Source organism: Diplotaxodon limnothrissa, linkage group LG11, assembly GCF_057381915.1.
Source record: "Diplotaxodon limnothrissa isolate DT_005_m linkage group LG11, D_limnothrissa_male_GT1.1, whole genome shotgun sequence".
Classification (NCBI taxonomy): Eukaryota; Metazoa; Chordata; class Actinopteri; order Cichliformes; family Cichlidae; genus Diplotaxodon; species Diplotaxodon limnothrissa.
In genome coordinates, this window is record NC_140606.1 from 36179770 (window position 1) to 36200471 (window position 20702).

Genomic DNA, 20702 nt, shown 5'->3' on the forward strand with positions numbered 1-20702 from the left:
ATGCAATAAAAACCCATGATGTCAAGGTTTCAGCTTCTTTTTTTTTTCTTTTTTTCTTTTTTTTTGTCTTAGAACCTGTGAAGTCTCGACATTACAGATTCCACGAGCCATGAGGACTTTAAATGTTCTTCCTTTCTTATTATCCTACTCATATCATCATCACCATCATCACAACTCTGGGGCTTTTCTCGAACTTCACTCTGATCCTGCGAGTCTATGAGACTGAGAGGCCTGATTCAGTAGAGTTCCTGTTCTGGTGTTTGTTCGCCACCCAGCGGCCACATTTGGAAAATGACACTTTACGCTTTCTCTCTTTCTTTCTTTTCTTTTCTTTTTTTAATCTGCCAGGGGCCATTTTGAACCGCACGGCGGTGTTACCACACGCTCGACTGGTGTGAGTAATGTGCAAGACATAAACAAGAAAAGAAAGCAAAAACAAACAAACACAACCTTGGATTTGATGGATGAGCCTGCAGCCAAAAGCAGCAAAACACGCCGTTCGACTAAAGCAATTTAACTGTAAGAGTAATCTAAATCCCGGTGTGATTTAGCATTGTTTACAATTTAATAACGTGTCTGTGACTCTCTGGAAGCAGCTTCCCCCCGATGTTTGCTTTTTCTGAAGCGGTTAATAGGTTTTCAGTAACCCTACATACTCAACAACGTGCATGGTTCATTCAAGACTGAACTCAATGAAGCAGCCTGCATTGGATGTATGACTGGAACTGGTGCAATTAGGGACACTGTGCATTTGTTCATGTGTTTTTTTTTTCTTTCTTTTGTGAGCCATCAGACATCACAGCCCAGAGGAGATGGCCTCTGGATATTTGTCGCCTTTGGAGTTTATTTTTTAGATAAAATTGTAAGATCTGGTTTATATGGGAAGTAATTCTCTGTGACGTTGTGTTGCAAGTCATTGAGCTCATATATGCTTTAAATCTACTGGGATCCCATTGTAGTGTTTTCTAAATAATGTTTAATGTTATCCCAAAATTCTTGAGTAAAACAGAAAGAACGATAACACAAAATTCAGTTCATTTTAGCAGGCAGCGGCTAAAAATCAGCACTGAAAAGCAACAGTTTAATCTTCCTGCTCAGCTTCTACTGCTGAAAACTTTTCCCACCGGTTTCCTAAACTTGTCCGGTCCCTTCTTGTTTGAAACCGATTAATGAGGCGGCTAAACTCACTAATTGGCTACTTAATTGGCCCCTGTCACCGGGCGCGCTGCTTCCGCTGGCTTTTAGCGCACCGCCACCCTCCTTTCTTTTCTCAGAAATTACAATCCCACCTTGTCACAGCGATTTAGGGTCAATCTCTCACACAGGAAGGTGCTCTCGCGGAGGACCCCCCCGCCACCTCTGGATCCCCCTCTATCAGTATCTCCCTCCCACTCTATCTTGGTGTTTTATGTCTGCGTCACAACAAGTCGGTAGAGAGCGAGAGGCAGGGATGATGGCGTCTCTGGCGGCTTGATTCCGGTGCTGCTCTGACAAACCCGCCTTAATAGCATCAGTAGGTGGTGACGGAGAGGGGGGGGTTGAGAGCAAAAGCGACGGGAACATGACGAAACGGCACCGCGGAGGACGGACAAACTAGACTGAGAGACGGACGGACAGTCAGTCCCCCCTCCTCCTCCTCCTCCTCTCCCTCCTCGCTGACGGCTTGACTGACACACACAGGCGCTTGGCACAGACAGGGACATACATGCACATCATCCACTTTTTGCAAACACGCAGGCTGCGCATCCGAGCTGGCAGTAATTGGGCAGCGGAGACCCACAGCAGATGAGGGCATTTCATGTCCAACCTGTCCAGGAATCACTGTGACCCCGACGGAAAGGAGTTCGACTTGACAGGTACCCTTCACCGGCCAGCTTTCAGCGAAATTTGTCTGATTTCCTTCTGACTCACAAAAGGCTACATACACTGTAATGCATCCTGCGTCTGTCTTGACTTGAGTGCATGCATTGGAACAAATGCTCAATGTGCAGAGATAATGCCTGCAGAGTCATTTGATGCATCTATTCAAGTTTTTAAGATGTTGGGAGAGGGGAAGACAACAGCAAAGTGCAGGGAAGATGTTTCAAGTAGCTGCACTGTGATCTTTGCTCATTCAGTCAAACTGTATTGCAGTAGTCATCATGCAGTGTTTTTTTTTCTGTGTGTGTATGTGTATTTGATGTGTGCAGTAATCATTTGTCTTGCTCTCTGGTTGTGTACTCACTCTCATCTTTCACTGTGGTGGATACAGGCTGTCGCTATGCTCTAGTCTAAAAGGAGGCGGATGGAGGGGGGGAGATTTTAACCCCTTTGCACTGAAGCCCGCCTGTCTCAGAAGCAGTCGAAATGCCGGGGCCATAAACCCCTCTGTCAGCAATGGCAGCAAAGTATTCAGCGAATAAATCGGATTTCCATTTCACATGAGCCCTGCTCTCTCTCCCCTCTCTGTCTCTTTCCTCAGGATGGGGGGAGTAAGTGAAGGAGATGATGTGTTGGCTCGATGGAGTGATGGACTACTGTACCTCGGCAATGTGAAAAGAGTAAGTGCATGTATGAGTGTGTATGCTTGTGTGTGACAGAGAGACCTTTGATTGTGTGTATGCAGCATGTGCATGAATGTGTTTGGCTGGATTTGAAAAGACTTCCATTTAGTTTTGTCAATCATTCCGCTCACCTGCTATCTCCTTCTCAGGTAGATGGAGTGAAGCAGTGTTGTCTGGTGAGATTTGAGGACAACTCTGAGTTCTGGGTACTGAGAAAGGACATTCACTCGTGTAAGAAAAACTCCTTTTTTTCCTCCCCCCCTCCCGCTCCCTTCGGCAAGAAGAGTAAGTAGCTTCCTGTTGAGAGAACTTTGTACTTGTTGGGTTAAAAATGCATCTAGCTTGAGCTTTTGAACACAGAGATGCTCGGATGAACTCGCAGTAAAGGTGGTGCTTCCACTCTCAGATTTTGCTGAAGGAGTTGAATGAATGCTCGTCTGATTTGTTCCTCTTGTGAGCTCAAAAGTTCAAATCTTGTGCCTTTTCTCTCAAGATCTCTCAACTGTTGTCAAAGAAAAATGCAGAAGAGAAATTTCAGTTACGTTTGAGGTTATGATACCGAGTGCTCTGAGTATTCTGACAGGGGGCATGTTGAGATGTAATTGGTATATTACAGTCTATTTAAGAGTTTATTAGACTCCACAGGGAGCTAGCACCCCCACTCTACCTAACATCAAGAGAAAGGGGAAGTTGGACACTTGTTAGGACCAGGCTGGATATCCGCTCATCAAATGAAGTGAAATCTGAAAGGGTACAGGAGACACTGAAATCAATGAGGTGGCAAGGATGTGAATCAATATACATAAATTAATGCTGTTGACTGCTTTCTCTCTCTCTGTCTTCCTCTCTCACATTTCCTTCCTCCCCTCCCCTGCTATTCTCTGTCTTTTTCTGTTTGCCTCAGTTGCTGCTGGAGTGGAAGAAGTTTGCTGTATTTGTGACGCTCCGCCTCTTAAAGAACCCCTCATAAATTGTCTTAAATGTCGCCACGGTAAGGGAGCACACCTCATCACACGCTGTCAAATGGTGGTGCTCCACCAGTTCCTGCACTGACCTTGAACGTTTGACACATTATGGTAAATAAAAGTGCCACACTTATAAAAAGAAAACCACATATCAGAAATGAGTAATACTGTCGCTGGCACCTGCATCGGAACCAGAAACAAAGTGAGAAAAAAAAACTTCTCTGGGGTTTATTGCTGACTTAAATATCCCTTCCAGACATATTTTAAGAACTGGAAATACTAATTTGCAGAATAATAATTTGCAGCTAATTTGATAATTGCATAGTTAAGCAATCCTAAAATAACATCTTCTTTTTCTGTCTTGCTGAAAAATGCACGCAGTAAGATTTTTAAAGGTTTAACTGCAGATTACAAGATGTGCAATACTCTAAATGAAATTTTGTGTATATACAGTGAAAGCTTGATGTGTCTTCGTCACACTTCTTTACATTGAATACACCGCATTGAGTTTTGCCTCTCTCTATCTAGTGACTATATATGGGAACTTGTAGGTAGCATAGAAACCTTCCAGGAATTGATGGGAATTCACAAACAGTTGGGAATTTTGCTAGCTTTTACAAGCCTTAAAATCTTGGCAGTTGATCCCCCAGCCCCAGGATAAAGGGGAGTCTTTCTCGTGTAAATGCTGTGAGTTTTATGAATGCAAATCAGGATATTACAGGGGTGAGGATTAGTCTCAAGCATATATATATATATATATATATATATATTTTTTTTTTTTTTTAAAAAAGTACAAAGTGATGGACCATGATTGACTTTCAGAAAGGTTAATCATGCTCACATGTGGCTGTCTTAAAGTGTTATTTTCAGTTAGGACTGAGAAATTTTCCCACTTCATAAGATTTCAGAAAGTAGCAGGCTAGTGTTGACCTCTACACATGCATATTCTGCACAGTGAAGGTCATGCATTTTAGTGTTTTACTCCATTTGGACCTTTAAGCTACGATATACTGAAGTGCAAGTGGGAGGAAGTTTTAAAACTGTCACAGCAATGACAGCAAATCTTAGCGTCATGTCTTCACAGCTCTGTCATGCATACACGGTTTCTGACAGTTTGTTTTTGAGGAAAAAGCAGACAAACATATTCACTATGTTTCTCTCTCTAAATGCAAATAGTGTAAGTGAAATGTTTTTCATGCAGCTGAAACAAACTGGCACTAAACATGGAGCTGCTCTGTCATTATTGTCACTCCGGCTGTGTGTCTTGTAAACACGAATTAAACGCTCTGCCTCCTCCTCCCATTACAGGTTATCATCCGGAGTGTCACACGCCAACCATCGAACCGGAAGCTGACAGCGATTCGTGGATATGTCGGCAATGTGTCTTTGCAGTCGCAACCAAGGTCAGACGGCTAATCTCTACGTTTCACATGCTGGGGGGAAAAACATTCAGTGCGTAATATAGGAGAAATCCAGTCAAATATATCAAGCTGTGCTGCGGCTACCCTGTTGTGTGTGGCAGGTAATGGGTTTATTCGAGGTAAAAGCGCACTAATTCTCTCAGTATTGACTTGAGTATTAGATGTTCTACATTATGTCAGTGAAATCATGAACAATCAATAGCTATGAAGCTGAAAAACTACACTGGAGTTGAGAAAAGTACATTTAAAGTCAATCAATCACATGTGCTCCAGTTCTGTAGATATGAGATGAGAAGGCACTCGCTTAATTGTCAATCGGTCAATGTCCATATCTCATTGTCCAGACTTCCGCTTCCTCGGACACTATCTCTCACAGCTGACCTACAATAAAATGAAACGAATTGCCTTCTCCCCATCGCATGTGATCCGTCTCCCTCGCTGCTCTGACATGACAGTGATTTCAGAGGTCGCAAACCAATCAGTTCTGTCCTCAAATTGTATTCACAGAGAGGGGGGGCCCTCAAACGGGGGCGCTTTGCCCGGCTCATGCAGTTTATGAAACTTCGGCTACCCTATCAGCTGTCATCCCTGGACTGGGACCCACAGCACCTGACCAATCAGCAGCAGTGTTACTGCTACTGTGCCGGACCTGGAGAGTGAGTGACACTGCAGAGGCCAGTTTTAAGTTTGACTGTACACTTTGTGTATGCTCCTAAACTTTTTTCATTCTCCCACAAAGCTTGAACTCAGATATCTCAAAGGCGTATTGTGGGTTATTTATAAAGCGCACGCAGTGCATCTGCCGTGTCTCAGTCAGTTGAAACTGGCTTTCTTTGAGTGAAATTCTATGTATCAAAGATCAAGTCAGATATGCAATCAATAAAATAAAAGTACTCCAAGCTATCTTTTAAATGCACTCTCTGTGTTTGGCTAGCTCCTATGTAGTACTTATGTAGTACCTCAAGTAGAATAAAGCAAACGCCCAACTGTGAGTCGTGGGACCACAAGATACGTCTTATGAAATGCTGCAGTCATCATTCGGTAGCCATCGCTCAATTATGCTGCTGGACACATTCATTCATTCATTTGTGTGTTTAAAGTCTCTCTTGCTGTTTCTTTCTTGTGACTGGGTTGCAGGTGGAACCTGAAGATGTTACAGTGTGGCAGCTGTGGTCAGTGGTTCCACGAGGCCTGCACGCAGTGTCTAACCAAGCCTTTGCTGTATGGGGACAGGTACATTACAGGGTATCGCTGCAGAAAGCTGACAGTATACTCATAATTATGTTGAAATTTTGTGCAGCTAACACATTACAGTATAATGCATTTGTTTATGTGCACTTTTTAAAACTTTCCCCGGGAGGGTTATAACTTATTTGTTAGATTTTGTTGGACGTTTGAAGCAGATGTTGATACTTGAGGGTAAAGGTACATCAATTCTGATAATTATATGACTGCAAAAAACTTTTTGGCTTGCTTGATAAAAACAGTAAAGCAATGATGCACATTTTAACAAATAAAAAAGACAAAATCAAAATAAATAACAACTCAATTAAGAACTCAATCAAAATGTTTGAAACTTAAATTAACGATAAGGATATAAATTAAGAAAAACAAAGCAAGACATTTTTAATCCTCTTTGTCTTTCCTTATCTGCTAATAAACAGTCAACATCAATATTAAGGCGGTGTATTAGTCACGATCTATAATTGGATCGCGTAAGTCTGTAATTTCAAGCATAGCTTAGTTTACATTGTTTTTTCATTATTACTGCTCACCAAATATCATTTACTTTTAGATCCAGCCTCTTTAGATATGTAATTACCCTGCACAGAAAGTACCTGTGTTCTACTCGGCATACATTTGCTATTGTTGATTATTTCGTTGTTGTTGAATGACACACATGTAGCACAGCTTCTCAGTGGTTCAAAAGGCAATCTCAAATATTCCATATGCTTTATATTTACTTAAAAATATACAAATAGAGAAAAAATCTGCACATTTACGAAACTGGAAGCAAACAGTAAAATTTGTTATTTTAAACAGATTCATAACAAAGTGTGAATCCACTATCAATATTATTAATTAGCTGATTGTCTCAGTTTATTTGAGATAAGCAGATAAACAGTCTATTTAAGGTAAACAGATAAAGATGTCCACATGACAGCTTCACTCATCAGAGAAGTGCCTTAATTAGCTTAAGACTAAATTATTAGTGTGCCTGTTAATGTACTCTGTGACTCGCTCTACAAGGACAACAGCTCATTACATACTGAGAGCAAAGGGACGGTGACAGACACTAAGCAGGCATATCACCTCACAGCTATTAGTTCAGATGTGATGCTGGGTGGATATGCAAGCTGCTGATCACTGTGTGGTTTCATAGGCTGCATCCCATGCGTGTAATAAAATGTGTCCATCCATTAAGTTATTATTGTCATTAACCATCTGTGCTAGCCAACTGGGTTTCACACCCTTCCTGACACTGTGTTACCGCCGAACCTGTCTGAAGAGGAGAGGGAAAAAAAGGAGGGATTAGATTTAGATTGACAGCCGGGGGGAGTGAGGCCGGATTGGTACAACATCTGCTGAGCAGGTGATGGAGGAAGAGTGAAGACTGAGCTCACAGTTGGAATAGTAAGCATGCACCGCTGTCATACCATGTCTGCGCTTCATCTTACCCAGTGACCTTCATGCATATAGAAGGACAGATGCACACAGTGTTGTTGTTGTGTGAGTTCAGTTTCAGGGTCATTCGGGGCAGAATGTTATTATAGTGGAAAAACGATACACCTGTCCCTTTATTTCCAGTTCTGCTTGATTTATATGATAAAATGTCTGGAGAAGACATCTATAGATAGCAAGGAAAGCAAAAATGTGGAAAAACTGTGAAGATTTATGTCCTAGATTGGCGAGAGGACGCAAATGTAGTAGCCAAAGATGGCAAAATATTCAAGAAAAAGCAAGTCATTGGCTCCAAAAAGAAGGGTGTGAGGAATCGAGACAGACAGTTTGACAGCGGACAAGGAGAAGGCAGAAATATATATCCACACTCAGCAGTGACTAGAAATGAGACACAGGTGTGTAAAACTAATAGGGGCAGGGCAGATAATCACCAAGGAGGGAGGGGGATAAGAGCAGAAAGTTAAAAATCAAACAAACCAAAAAGCCACATAATGAAGCAAATCTTCAAAGTAAAGCAGGAACTAAAGATAAATAACTAGTGCTGAAATGAAACACGAAGAACAGAGATAGGGGGACACAGACGGCAGGGGATCGTGACCTTTGTTACATGACTGAAAATGAAAGAATAAAAACCCCACACGTATCAATCACTTGAAGTTATTAATAAGAGCTCAACAAGACGTAACATAGTTCCCTGGATTAATATATCTAGATACAAAAAGAAATACTGATTCTGCAAATAATAAACAAAAGGATTAGCTATTTTGTAAAAAAAAAAAAAAATAAAGATGCTTACCTCTTGACAGAGTTGAAAATTCCCCTCCCTTTTAAAAAAAATTTCATGGAGATGTTTTGCAAATGCACCTTTTTCATCATTCAACAGTCCTAATGTGTCCCTGTGATCCAAAACACAAGGTTCAAGGTTCCTTATTTGTCACATGTATAGTTATACAAGTATAACACACAGTGAAATATAAACAAATCACTTATGTTTTGGGTGAAGCCCCACCTCTCTGTAATCATAACCCTAAAAAAAAAGTTACATGACCTCCTTGCCATAGGTAACTATTACACAAACAAACTCATCAAGAGTAAAAGAAATGGTTTTTTAGGAATAACCTGAGATGCTTGTCTGAATTTTTGTTTTTTTCTTCTGTTTTAGGTTTTATCAGTTCCAGTGCTCTGTATGTACAAAGGGACCAGAGACAATCCAAAGACTCCCCATGACTTGGTGATTTTGACATTTTGACTGTAACATATTTACTGACATTTTTACAGCCAATGAATATGAACAGAAACAGAAAATACATTTTAAAGAATTAATTCCACCCATTTTTGGTAATCACGTCTGGTTGACACACAAATTAATATAAATTGTGTCCATTGAAAAGAATATACAAAAAATGACACCAAATATTGATTGTTTATGTCCGTGCTGTTTTTGCATTTTACCTGTGTCTTGTGTAACGGACTCTTACTCTTTTGAAATGCAGGATGGATTTGGCTCATTTAGTACTCTACCATCTCTCGCTGTGCTGCAAGAGGAAATACTTTGATTTTGACCATGAAATCCTGTCCTTCACCAATGAGAATTGGGACTCGTTGCTGCTAGGCGCGGTATTGATATTTCCCTGTTTCAGGACCATGATGAAATGATGTGAAATGCTGCCAGGCTTTTTTTTTTCTTACATTTGAGACTTAAAGCCTATTAACCAGCATTAAAGTAAAATTAAAGTTAAAAATGTATGACCTCTATGTAAGCTTAAAGGAGAACACCAAGTTAAAAATTCAGTGTTGATCTAGGACAGCGGTTAGTGACCTTACTTGGCCAATAGACCCCCACAGCCGTATCAGATTAACTGAACTCTCCTCCACTATCACCAAGTGACAATTATTACTGTTTTGAATGGGTTAGCTGCCTTGAGCTAAAGCGTTGAGTAGTTCATATGCAGTACTGTGCAGCTTAACCATTTTAAATGTCCACTGATTATTTTCAGCGAACTATTTCAACAGTTAATACATTGCTTATAAGAAATGAAGCAAACAAACTGTTTACTCAACAGTTTTTGTAGGTTTGTTTTTAGTACAGTACTCCTCTCGTAAATCTGAATGTCTTTTTTTACTGTATTTCACATGTGAATCCATCTTTGTTTTTCATAGTTTCCTTTGTCTTTGTGCACCAATTATGGATTTTTCAAACATTTTCATTCATTCTTGCAACATGTGTCTAGCAAGAATCAGTTTAATTTGAAAAATAAACTTCTATTGTCATTGGTTAATTTTATAATATTTCCTAGTATTTCATTCACAGATTGATATATTGGCACTTAGCTACTTTTAGCTATTCATTTGAACTTTACAGTGTTTCAGCTCACTATCTCAGTTCTTTATCCTTTGTTTCAGATACATATTTCAACCATTTTCCAACAGGTTATCCAGTGCTTTTAGATAACTGTTTCAGCTCTTCATCCAGAATATAAACATATGTTGTATTTTAGTTACTCAACGACAACTTTTACATCTATCCAGTATTTCTAGCTTACTATAGCCACATATTTGCATACAGGGGAATTTAAGATCACAGTCCCTACAATTTATCACATTTAGATGGGCTTTTAAAAAAATATATCATTATTATATGTTCATTTATCCTACTGGGGGACAAATATCCCTCATAAGGAATCAGTCATCTCTTATTAACATCTGTGCTAAAGTCATAGCACCATGTAAAAAGTCTAGTTTCCCCCCCAGGAGAATAAGCAGGAAGGTAAAGAGTTTCCTGTCTCTGTGTCTGAGGTTTTGAGTTCTCCTTTAAGTTGTTCTTAGTATCAAATTTGACATGTACAACAGGGATTTTTAGCCATTATTGCTGTCAGAAACTGTAAAACAAAGTGATTGTATGCATTAGAGGTTTTCTGTCTGGTGGTCACCTACTGTGTAAACACAGCTTTGATTTTTCATTCCTGTCTGTCCTCCAGCTCTCTGACACGCCAAGGCAAGACCGCTGTCACAATCTCCTCAACGCTCTGAACTCCCACAAAGACAGGTAAGTCATTGCATATGATGAGAAGAATAAACACCAACCACACATGACTGGAGTGATGAGTAGCACTTTATGAATACAAGACTTTTCTTAGTGCACTGAAGGTAGTAGCGTTGGACGTGCAGGTTCAAACTGGCGAGGTGTATTGCATACAGAGCAAGTGAACTATGGCTGCCAGTTAGACCAGATTAAAAGTACAACTTTTTGATACTTGTTTGGTCTAGCTGGACAGGAATCGTTGGTATTAATTATTTAAAAACAGTCTAGCAGTTAATATGAGCAAATTTTCTTTGAATATTTGAAAAAACAGAGAAACCTTGTGGCCAAAAAACAGCAGTTTTCTCCAGGCAGACTCTGCTCTAATTATGTACAAGTTAATTACGCAGTCACTACCTCTGAAATGCTCCTGATTCAAATTTTTCATCAGGAGAATATGTACATTGTGTTACACAACTTAAAGCTTAATGTTGACGTCACAGAGGACTGCTAGAAACACACACACACACACACACACACACACACACACACACACACACACACACACACACACACACACACACACACACACACACACACATGTAAGGTGATGATACAGTTTAAGAACCAGCTGGAGACAGAAGATGTTTTTCCGTGTTTCCCAGGTTTGTCTCTGGAAAGGAGATCAAGAAGAAAAAGTGTCTTTTTGGGCTTCAGGTTCGAGCCCCTCCACCGCTGACGTCCGATTCGTCGCCGCTCATCACCGACCCACCTATCAACATCACGCACCGGAGAAGGTCAGAGTAAGGACACTGTCTCTCATTTTTGGCTCTTATCTCAGTAAGAGCTGTGAGATTCCCACAGGGCATATAGTCATTATGCATGAACAATTAACTTAGGAATCAAAAGACTGCAATTTTCATATAGCAGCACAAGTATCAGCGTCTCAATATTTTCCTAAAAGAGCAGAAAGCTCCCCTGCGTGCTTTCGTGTGATTATCTACCCAAGTGTGTGTGCACATGCATCTGCACGTGTCCTGTAGATTTCATAGACATCATAAATCATTTTTAGTACTTAGCTGGTGCGTATTGAGACTGAATTACAATGGAATCATTTGCAGAGTGGAGCAGTCTTGAAGGGAGGATTTTCATTTCACAAAACCATCGTATCATTTATGAAACACAAATTTAAAATTTATCCGAACAGAATCCAGATATGTATATTAGAGATGTAACACGCATTGTCTTTGCGTACCCAAATTTCTACAAATTCCCTCTGCTCAGACAGCAGGTTTGTTGGTTCAACTAGTTTTGTCAGTTTTCTATAAATGAGCAGCCAGCCACATCAGAAGCATTAAGCAGTGCATCCATTTTAAGAGATATCGTTTGTTCATCTTATAGAGGGAGCCAGCAGTAAAGAAAGCAGATATTAAAGGATACTGACGGACATTTGAGACATCTGAATGGACATTGTTCTCAGTATTAGGTTTAAAGTACTTACAAAAGACATCAATTGGTTATTTTGTTAAAGCAACATGGGATGTGATTGCTTAGTAGCACCAAGCTGGGGAGGCATGTAAAGGCTGATATATAAGTTGGTGTTTTATATCAGATTTTGAGGAAAGAATGTTCTATGCATAGCTCTATATTTTATATATCTTTACATTTTTCTTATATATTTGAATCCATAATCTGCAAACACTGTAGCTTTTAGCAATTTAGCTTTTTTGATAGTTAACACGATCTGAACTGACTGAATAGGAAGTTTTGTTCGAGATATCTGCTGGGTACGCTGAGACCTTCAAAGATTTGTCTTCAGATTTGTCTCCCAATCAGCTCAATATTGAAGGATAATATTTATTAAACCATCCGGATCTTATAAGTGAAGTTGTGCTGCTGATTGACAGGAGGAGATGACCATCTGAGCATCCTTGAACATTGAGCAAAGACTTTTGCTAACATACAACATTTCATTTAGATATTCATGCACCTCAGAGGACGATATCTAAACAATTACTGGGTCGTGTGAGCCGTGGTCTAATAGCACCATTCACATCAGATATCAGCATTTCTATTGTCTTCAGTAAAAATGATAATGATTTGTGTTCGTGACTTGTATTTGTTGCGTGTATTTTTCTTATACATAATTCATATAATTGTGTTGCATGAGAAAAATACAAAACTGGCCACTTTCACGAGTTAATCCGAGTACAGAAAATAAAGCTCTTATGAGATAAAAAAAAAAACACATCAATATTTACTGTAATTCTTTTTTATATGTACCCTTTCTTTTGTGACCCAGACTGAATTGAGCTCTAAAACTAATGTCATGGTTTTCTTTAAATTGGCTTTGGTGAAATTGTCATCTTTTTCTGCAAAGTACTGCAAACAGATTCTTATTGAATTTCAGCTTGCACACCAGAAATATTAAAGTTATATGTGCAGATTGTAATGTTATTTCTCCCCAGAATATAAACCTTTTTATATTAACACTTCATAAGATATCCTCTAAGATATCCTCCTTACAACAGAATGTCAGCTTTATACTCTCTTATAATCCACTGACCAGACTGCCGTGCTATTTGCTAAAAAAAAAAAAACACGCTACGAGAAGGATAAATCTCTTCATTTAATGACTATTCGGTCTTTTCTTTATCATTGCCTTTAGGACAAAAGACACATTTCAATTCCTAAGACTGATAAAGTTCTAATTATAGTATAATGACAAGTATATGCTGGCCAGTCATGGAAGCATGCAGTGGAGATTTCATCCTTTGGGAGACGCTTTTGCAGTTTTAGCTTTTGCAGCTTTTATAAACAAGGTCAGTTTTAAGCACAGAGGAAGAAACAGATTGCCAGACAAAGGATGTTTAGGCTGGTCTGTATTAACAATCATCTCACTGCTCTTCTGTATCACACTGCAGTAAAAACTAAGTGTTGCACACAGGGACTCTGTCTCTGTGTGTATCCTTGTATACTTATTTATGTGTTTTTTTTGCTCACTTCAGCCCATTGTCGCTACCCTGCCAGAGGAGAGTGGGGGGGCCAGAGTCACGTAAATCAAAGCGTCGCATCATGGAGACACAGGTCAGTGCCTCTGTCTTCAACTCAGGGGAAGGGGGGAGGAGGTCTGGGGAACAAAACCTCTCTGGTATTTTTTCCTTTTTTTAAATTTTTTTTCATGCATCCAGGTAAACAGCTCTCTGCGATCCAAATAACCTGTCAGTCAGAAACTGTGATGAAGGTTCATTTCGCAGTCGAGCTCAGTCTGTGTCTTTTTACACCCAGTGCAGCTCAGTGCCTCATATTTTTCTTCTCCCTTTCGCTGTATGTTGAAAGCCTGCTGATGCTTTACAGTCTGCTGTTCGCATAAAGGCTAGCACGTGAGAGATGAAGTGTAGTGTATGTGGCTCAGTTAAAATGTATAATTCAAATCCAATCTTGGCTGCTCATGTATTTCATCAACACCTGCAGTTCAGCGCCACATTTATCTTGATCATCAAATCCAATTCCCAGCGGACTGCACGGAAACAAGGAACATCACATGCGGTGGTTACTATTTTTACACGGCATTCTTACAGTGCTCATTGTACTTTGTCATCCTACACATCAGTCATCCATGTATGTGCACATACAGTAATCCTGGAACAATACGCTCTGCAGAGCACTCGTTTCCACTCTGGCACATCCAGGCCCCATTGTGCCCCGTTTGATTGATGCTAATCCCCGTCCGTCTTGGAGGAGCTGCTTCCTTGTACTGCTTCCTTGAATGCTGATATGCGTATCCTGGGATCACTTCCAAGTGCACTTTGCAGTCAATTACAGTTTGGCCAGGTGGCGCTGGCACCTTGACAGTCCAGCACTGACAGAGCACATCCATTTAAAGGCACAGATGTCGACTAAGGCCACTGAATAATAATCCCATCCTAATAGTAATGCTGGAGAAGGGAATGATAATGGGCTCACTCTGGTGCTATATGTCACAGTCCAGTGATGAGAAATCTTTAGGTGGCATCCTCCGAGATGATGCCTCCAGTGATTGATGGCTCTGATGATCTTCTGATGTTTTTACTTGTCATGGGTCATGAGTCGCCGCAGAGCAGCACTATGAGATGTGCTATGGAATGATGCGTCTAAGGGAGACATCCTACTGCTGTGTCTGATGAGCCTTGATGATGTGTCATCCTGTTATTTATTTGGATTTAAAGATACAGTGATGTAAAGAAAAAAAAAGAGTTTTTACCCCCTTCCTGGTTTCCTATGTTTTGTATGTTTGTCACACTTAATTGTTTCAGATCATCAAACCAATTTAAATATTAGACAAAGACAACACAAGTCAACACAAAATGCAGTTTCTAAATGATGGTGTTTATCATTAATTACCACAGCAAGTTTTCTAGGTCCTGAGCAGCAAAACAGCCTCCACCGCCATATTTTACTGTGTGATGTTCCTCTTCTGAAATGCTGTGTTACTTTTACGCCAGATATAATGGGACACACACCTTCCATAAGGTGTCTCATCAGTCAACAGGATATTTTCCCAGATGTTTTTTGGCAAATGTGAGACAAGCCTTTATGGTCCTGTTGGTCCGGAGTGGTTTTGGATGCCAGTCTCTTTCTTATTGTTGAATCGTGAACTTTGACCTTAAATGAGACATGTGAAGCCTGGAGTTTTTTTATGCTGTTCTGGGTTCTTTTGTGACCTCCTGGATGAGTCATCGCTGTATTCCTGGGGTAATTGGTCATTCCTGGGAAGCTTCACCACTGTTCCAAGGTTTGTGTGTATAATGGCTCTCACTGTGGTTCAGTGGAGTCCCAAAGCCTTAGAAATGGCTCTGTGACCCTTTCCAGACTGATAGATGTCAGTAACTTCTCCGGTGTTTCTTGTGATCGTGGCACGATGTGTCGCTATTTGAAACCTTTTAGCCTGCTTCTACTTTGTGAGACAGGTTCTAGTTAAGTGATTTCTTGATCCAAGAGGTCTGCCAGCAATCAGGCCTGAGTGTGTTTAGCGAAACTGAGCTCAGCTTTCTAGTAAATGTTGTTAATCACAGTTAGTTCATGATTTAACCAGAAAGGCAATTACTTTTTTTTACACAGGACCAGGTATGTTTGGATAACCGTTCTCCTTTAATCAAAAGCATTTTGAATTTACTGAGGTTATCTTTGTCTAATATTTAAATCTGTTTGATGATCTGAAACTTTGAAGTGTGACAAAAAACAGGAAATCAGGTCAGGTGCAAGCACTTTTTATTACACCACTGTATATCTGCCCGTTTTTGTCATCAGGCAGTGCAAGGAAATGGAAATCAACCTGTTCTGTATCTGTAAGAATAGCAAAAAGCCTTCAGGATGGATATCCCCTCAGTTTTAAGATGTGTTCACTCTGGTTTTCAGCATGCTCACCTTTCTCTAGACGTATCTGTCATAAAACAGAACGTTCCCTGTGCAGAATTGACTTAATAAGATAAGATAAGATAAGATAAGATAAGATAACCTTTATTAGTCCCACACGTGGGAAATTTGTTTTGTCACAGCAGGAAGTGGACAGTGCAAAAGTTATGACGCAAAAATTAGAATACAATAAGAATAAATACAGTACACAGCTGTACAGAATAGAATAAAATAATAAGGAGGTACGAGTGCTTCATTGACTCCTGTGATCTTGGCATCCAGACACAAGCTGATCTGTGTGTGTCTTCTGTGCCCAGGCATGTCCACCCCCAGTAGCTGCCAACCCTATTGAGCTACTGCCATGTTGCCATGGCTACATGGGTGGGGCCAGCCTGTATAACTCCAGGAAGTCAGAGGAGGAGCTTAACCTGAGGTAAGAGTTGTAACATTTTATTGCTCAGGTGAATTATTCATGAATAAGAGAAGTTTTCAGTTGTACAGTTTTGTTCCTGCTCAGGTAAATTATTAATGGATGTAAGAAGAGTTAAAAACTCACTTCACCTGTGTAAAAAGTAGTATCCATAATTTATAATAATACAAATATAATGGCTAGGAGGAGGAGGTGACTCATCTGGTTTCAAAAGGATGTCCATTTTTAGAGAAGCCAATGGGAAAAATAACACTTTGGACCTCTTGTCTGTGACCTCAGTAAACACTGTCCTGATGACTTTTTGGACTTTTAGATTCAGGTCTTATTGAATGCAAACAGCACTCATTTTGTAAATTATTGCACCTTTTGGAGTCAAAAAGAATAACGTCACTTAAAGTAATGGACTATCAGTAATGGTTAAAGGGTGAATCATTAATAGCTGTAGCTTATTAAAAGTATGCGTGACAGTTAAAATTACAAGCTAATAGTATTAATAAACAAATACAAGTGTTATCTAACGTTTGAAACAGAGTAGTTATGTAAAAAGTTATATTTAATTAACTATTGGCTGATGAATACTGATGAATAGTTGAAGGCGGAGATATGGGTTTATAGTTGTTATCAAATTGTTAGCTAAATATTATGAATAAATGAATAAATACCATTTAAAAAATGAAAAATGTAATAAAATATTGTTGTCTAACAGTATAAATAAAGTTGTTGTCAAGGCTAGCAAAGCAGACTCAGGCGCAGACCACAAACTCCTTCAAACAAGAGTGCATTTATTTACAGTGCTCTCCACAGTGAAATATATGTACAAAGGTGTTTGGGGAAAAGGGGCCGGGGTTCCAGGGTCCGGGAGTGAAAGGGGCAGGAGTCCAGGGAGGGAAGATTTCCACACAGCTTTCTTAAACACAAACAGCTCCTCTTCTCTCCACCACCACTCTGGCTCACGCTCAGTCACAGTGCACAGGGAACGGGTCCAGGGGGAATCTACACACATACAGATAAACAGTTAGTCTCCAGGTTCAGGCGTACTCACAACTTAAACTTTGCAGATTGCAGGACGACTGACGCTGATGGCTCAACGATCCAGCGACGAGTAGCGCAGGTCCGCCATCTTAACTAGCACTAATTCATAATCAGTGGCAGGTGTGCTGATCATCCCCAGGTGCGTGGGCCAGGGGCGGGAGCCCACACTAAGCTCCGCCCCGGCAGGAGAAAGAGAGAGCGGGAGAGAGCGAGAGAGAAAGAGAGCAGAGGCGAGAGCTGACGTCAGCTGGCGAGGTGCGCGGACCATGACAGTTGTTTGTTGACGATGAGGGCTAATCAAGCAAAATTAGTTGCTACGCGTAATACTTAAGTAGCTGTTAAACTGAATAATGTCAGGCTGAAATAGTAGTCTTAAAATTATAGTAAGTTGAAAAAGGTAAATAAAAGTAGGTTATGATTATAAAAGTGACCAAATCCGGTTTCAGATGAGCTCAGCTGAACTCACTTGAACATGATAAGATTGTTGATGCCATCAAACATGCCTTTGAGGGTGTTGGGTCAGATGAAAAGCACAGGGCCGCACGGATAAAGGTAAAAATGAGAAAATACACGAGGAACCCGTCAAAAACCTTGTTTCCATCATATTCTTTAGGCAGTAGAAATCTCCGTGGCAGAAAAGTAAGTAACCTGAAACAAATAACTCCAAGGCTAGAAATCACAAAAGTGTTGTTGTTTTTTTTCAAAGAGGCTTTAAAATAAATTCTTTTCCTTTTAAACCCAGCTGGATGGAAATTGTGTGTCAACCTGTCTGAATCCCCTTCACAGCTCTCCTCCAAAACGGATGTATGCCCTATACCACACCACCTACAATGGGAACTCAACACTCTCCAGGAGTCTCCATCACTACAACAGGTTTTTCTCATTTATCCTCCTCATATTTAGACTTAAATCTTATATAGTGGCTCACTGCTGACTTTGTCTGGGGTAACTTGTCATACTATAATGTAGTGTATGTATATATGCTTGTATGTTCCCTTTCTAGACGAGTGGACCAATCTTGAACACCTTTGCATAAGCACTGCCTGGGGGCACTGTGAGTGCCAACATATATGTGGTGTATACAAATATTTTAGACAGATCCCTCAATCGTATACATTTGACAGTTGAGCACCGAGTGGCACGTTTGTTGACGTTCAGTGTGCGCACACTACATATTTTATCGGTCAGCACAAATTTTTAATCTTCCCAGTGCAGCTGAGCAGCCCCCCTTATCGATTAAGTTATCAAAATAAACCACTACAAGCACCGCAGGCATGTGTATGAAACAAAGAGAATATAAATGAAAATCTGCTAAACGTTTTATGTGCTCACAATTAAGAGATTCATTATGAAGAAGAAGTCATTCTGGTTTTTTCAAGTTAATTATCAATGATTTTCTTGACAGTTATTGTTTCTTGGCCTAACACCAAAGCAAAGACTGGCACGTAGCTCAGAATTATGTAATTTATTCATAAATTTTTCTGATTCTGATATTCTGATCTAAAATTACATAAATAACTTAAAAGGAACTAGTTGACCATTCATTATTACAAATGTTTTAATAGTTCTGAGATAAAACACAGTTGTTGTCATCTTGTATCTCTTATAATACAGGTATAAAATATTTTTAAGTTATTTAAATATTACTTAACTGTAGATTTCTTAATATAATTTTTTGTTGGGTTTTTTGAGCGCAAACCTACAGTAATTGATTAATTAATTAATTAGTTGTTAAATTTTGGCTCTTTTGGAGCAGACAGCAAGGTTATTTTACAGTTTTTAAACTGACCATGAAACTCTTATTCTGCACAGAGAATCTGTAGTTCAATTCATGTCCATAGTTGGTATTTTATATACAAGTTAAAAAATCTAAATGTTTTTCTCATAAAACCATACTACTGACTACTACAGATCAGGAACTAGAATAAAATATACATAACAGAATAAACTTAATGTAACTTAAAATAATATCTTTAATACAGTTATCTAAAATATCAAAAACTGACTTGGTCTTTGCCAACCATTTATTTTTTTTACATCTATAATTAACTTCATAATTAACTATTCAGTTGGTAATAACCTCTATTGATGGGGTAAGTGTTTAGATCCTTGGCTGATACATGGTTGACTATGCAGCTTTGCAAATTGGTTGCTAATTCTCTGTCTGCACAGAGTTTGGTCACAAATATCTATTAGGATAAAATAACAAAGTAATTTTTATACCCCAAACTTCACAGGTTAACTTGGCTGTAATGTAATGTTTGTAATATTGTTTTGCATTAACACTTTCTTTGGCCTATTATTAGTACCATGACTTTGGAACAGAAAAAGGGCGATTGTGACATATTTTCACAAAATTATTATTAAAAAAAACCGCAGCAAGCAAGAGTGATGAGAGCAGTGAGAGCGGCATCGATTCAAGAAGACACAAACCAAAAGTCTACCTAATATTAATATATGGGTTATTTACGAACTTCACTAATACTATATTTAATTTTTTTTTCTTAGATAAAATATGTGAAGGACCGACTGATCTCCATCCAGATGAATCCATCCTCTTTTCCTAACTCCTCCCCTTCTCTTTTCCTAGCATGGAGGACAACTGCAGGTTACCACCAACATACTTCCCATACCCCCTCAATTCCAACAGCAACCATCACCACAACCACCTCCACCAGCACCATCACAACCACCAGCACAACCACCAACATCAACACCAGCTGGGGCAGAAGCAGCTGGAGCCCCTCATTCTACGTGACTTACCTCCTTATCAGGCTGGCATGGGTGCAGGAGGTGGTGTAGGCGGAGGAGGAGGAGGTGGCAGCGGTGGTGGAGGAGGAGGAGGTGGCGGCGGCGGGGCACCGGGAATGGGAATGGGAGGTGGGGACGGAACAGTGGCCAGGAGCTGGGGAGGAGGGGAGGCAGTGAGGATCCTGGCGAGACGAGTCACACCTGACGGGAAGGTGCAGTACCTGGTGGAGTGGGAGAACGTGAGTTTGTACTGAGACAAAGAGCGTAAACTAGAGACACAATGACTGTTTTGCAGTTGTCACAGAACTGCTGTGTATGTAATACGTGGCAGTGTTTAAAGTACAAACAAAACAAAAAGGAAAAAAAATTGTACACGTTGCAAATCCAGGTTGCTCTCATAGCATCACCTCTAATTCTACATCATTATAACCTCACTACTTGTTACTAAATGTCCCTCTTTGCTAG

At 39.9% G+C, this 20702-nt stretch overlaps 1 protein-coding gene across 4 annotated transcripts; it reads left to right on the forward strand.

Annotated features, from left to right (window-relative positions):
• The first annotated feature begins 2462 nt into the window (after positions 1 to 2462).
• phf1 (PHD finger protein 1) lies at positions 2463 to 20491 on the forward strand. 4 transcript variants are annotated; one of them, XM_085365927.1, is made up of 15 exons: positions 2463 to 2540; positions 2693 to 2774; positions 3448 to 3534; positions 4817 to 4911; positions 5437 to 5585; positions 6067 to 6162; positions 8774 to 8842; positions 9105 to 9228; positions 10590 to 10657; positions 11296 to 11427; positions 13639 to 13717; positions 16342 to 16457; positions 18273 to 18359; positions 20077 to 20330; positions 20367 to 20491. In XM_085365927.1, exons 1-15 carry the CDS (start codon positions 2463 to 2465, stop codon positions 20489 to 20491), a joined length of 1641 nt encoding a protein of 546 aa, XP_085222053.1. The 4 variants fall into 4 exon arrangements, with proteins under 4 accessions (XP_085222053.1, XP_085222054.1, XP_085222051.1 ...); XM_085365928.1 differs by having other exon boundaries at positions 20077 to 20279; positions 20325 to 20491; XM_085365925.1 differs by having other exon boundaries at positions 11296 to 11433; positions 20077 to 20491.
• Positions 20492 to 20702: the final 211 nt, after the last annotated feature.

Bases quoted from the DNA above. Each gene is read 5' to 3' on its own strand.
- phf1 (XM_085365925.1), top strand. From the start codon at position 2,463: ATGGGGGGAGTAAGTGAAGGAGATGATGTGTTGGCTCGATGGAGTGAT. The intron at 2,541-2,692 runs GTAAGTGCATGT...TCTCCTTCTCAG, and splicing joins ACCTCGGCAATGTGAAAAGA to GTAGATGGAGTGAAGCAGTG. The intron at 8,843-9,104 runs GTGATTTTGACA...TTTGAAATGCAG, and splicing joins CAAAGACTCCCCATGACTTG to GATGGATTTGGCTCATTTAG.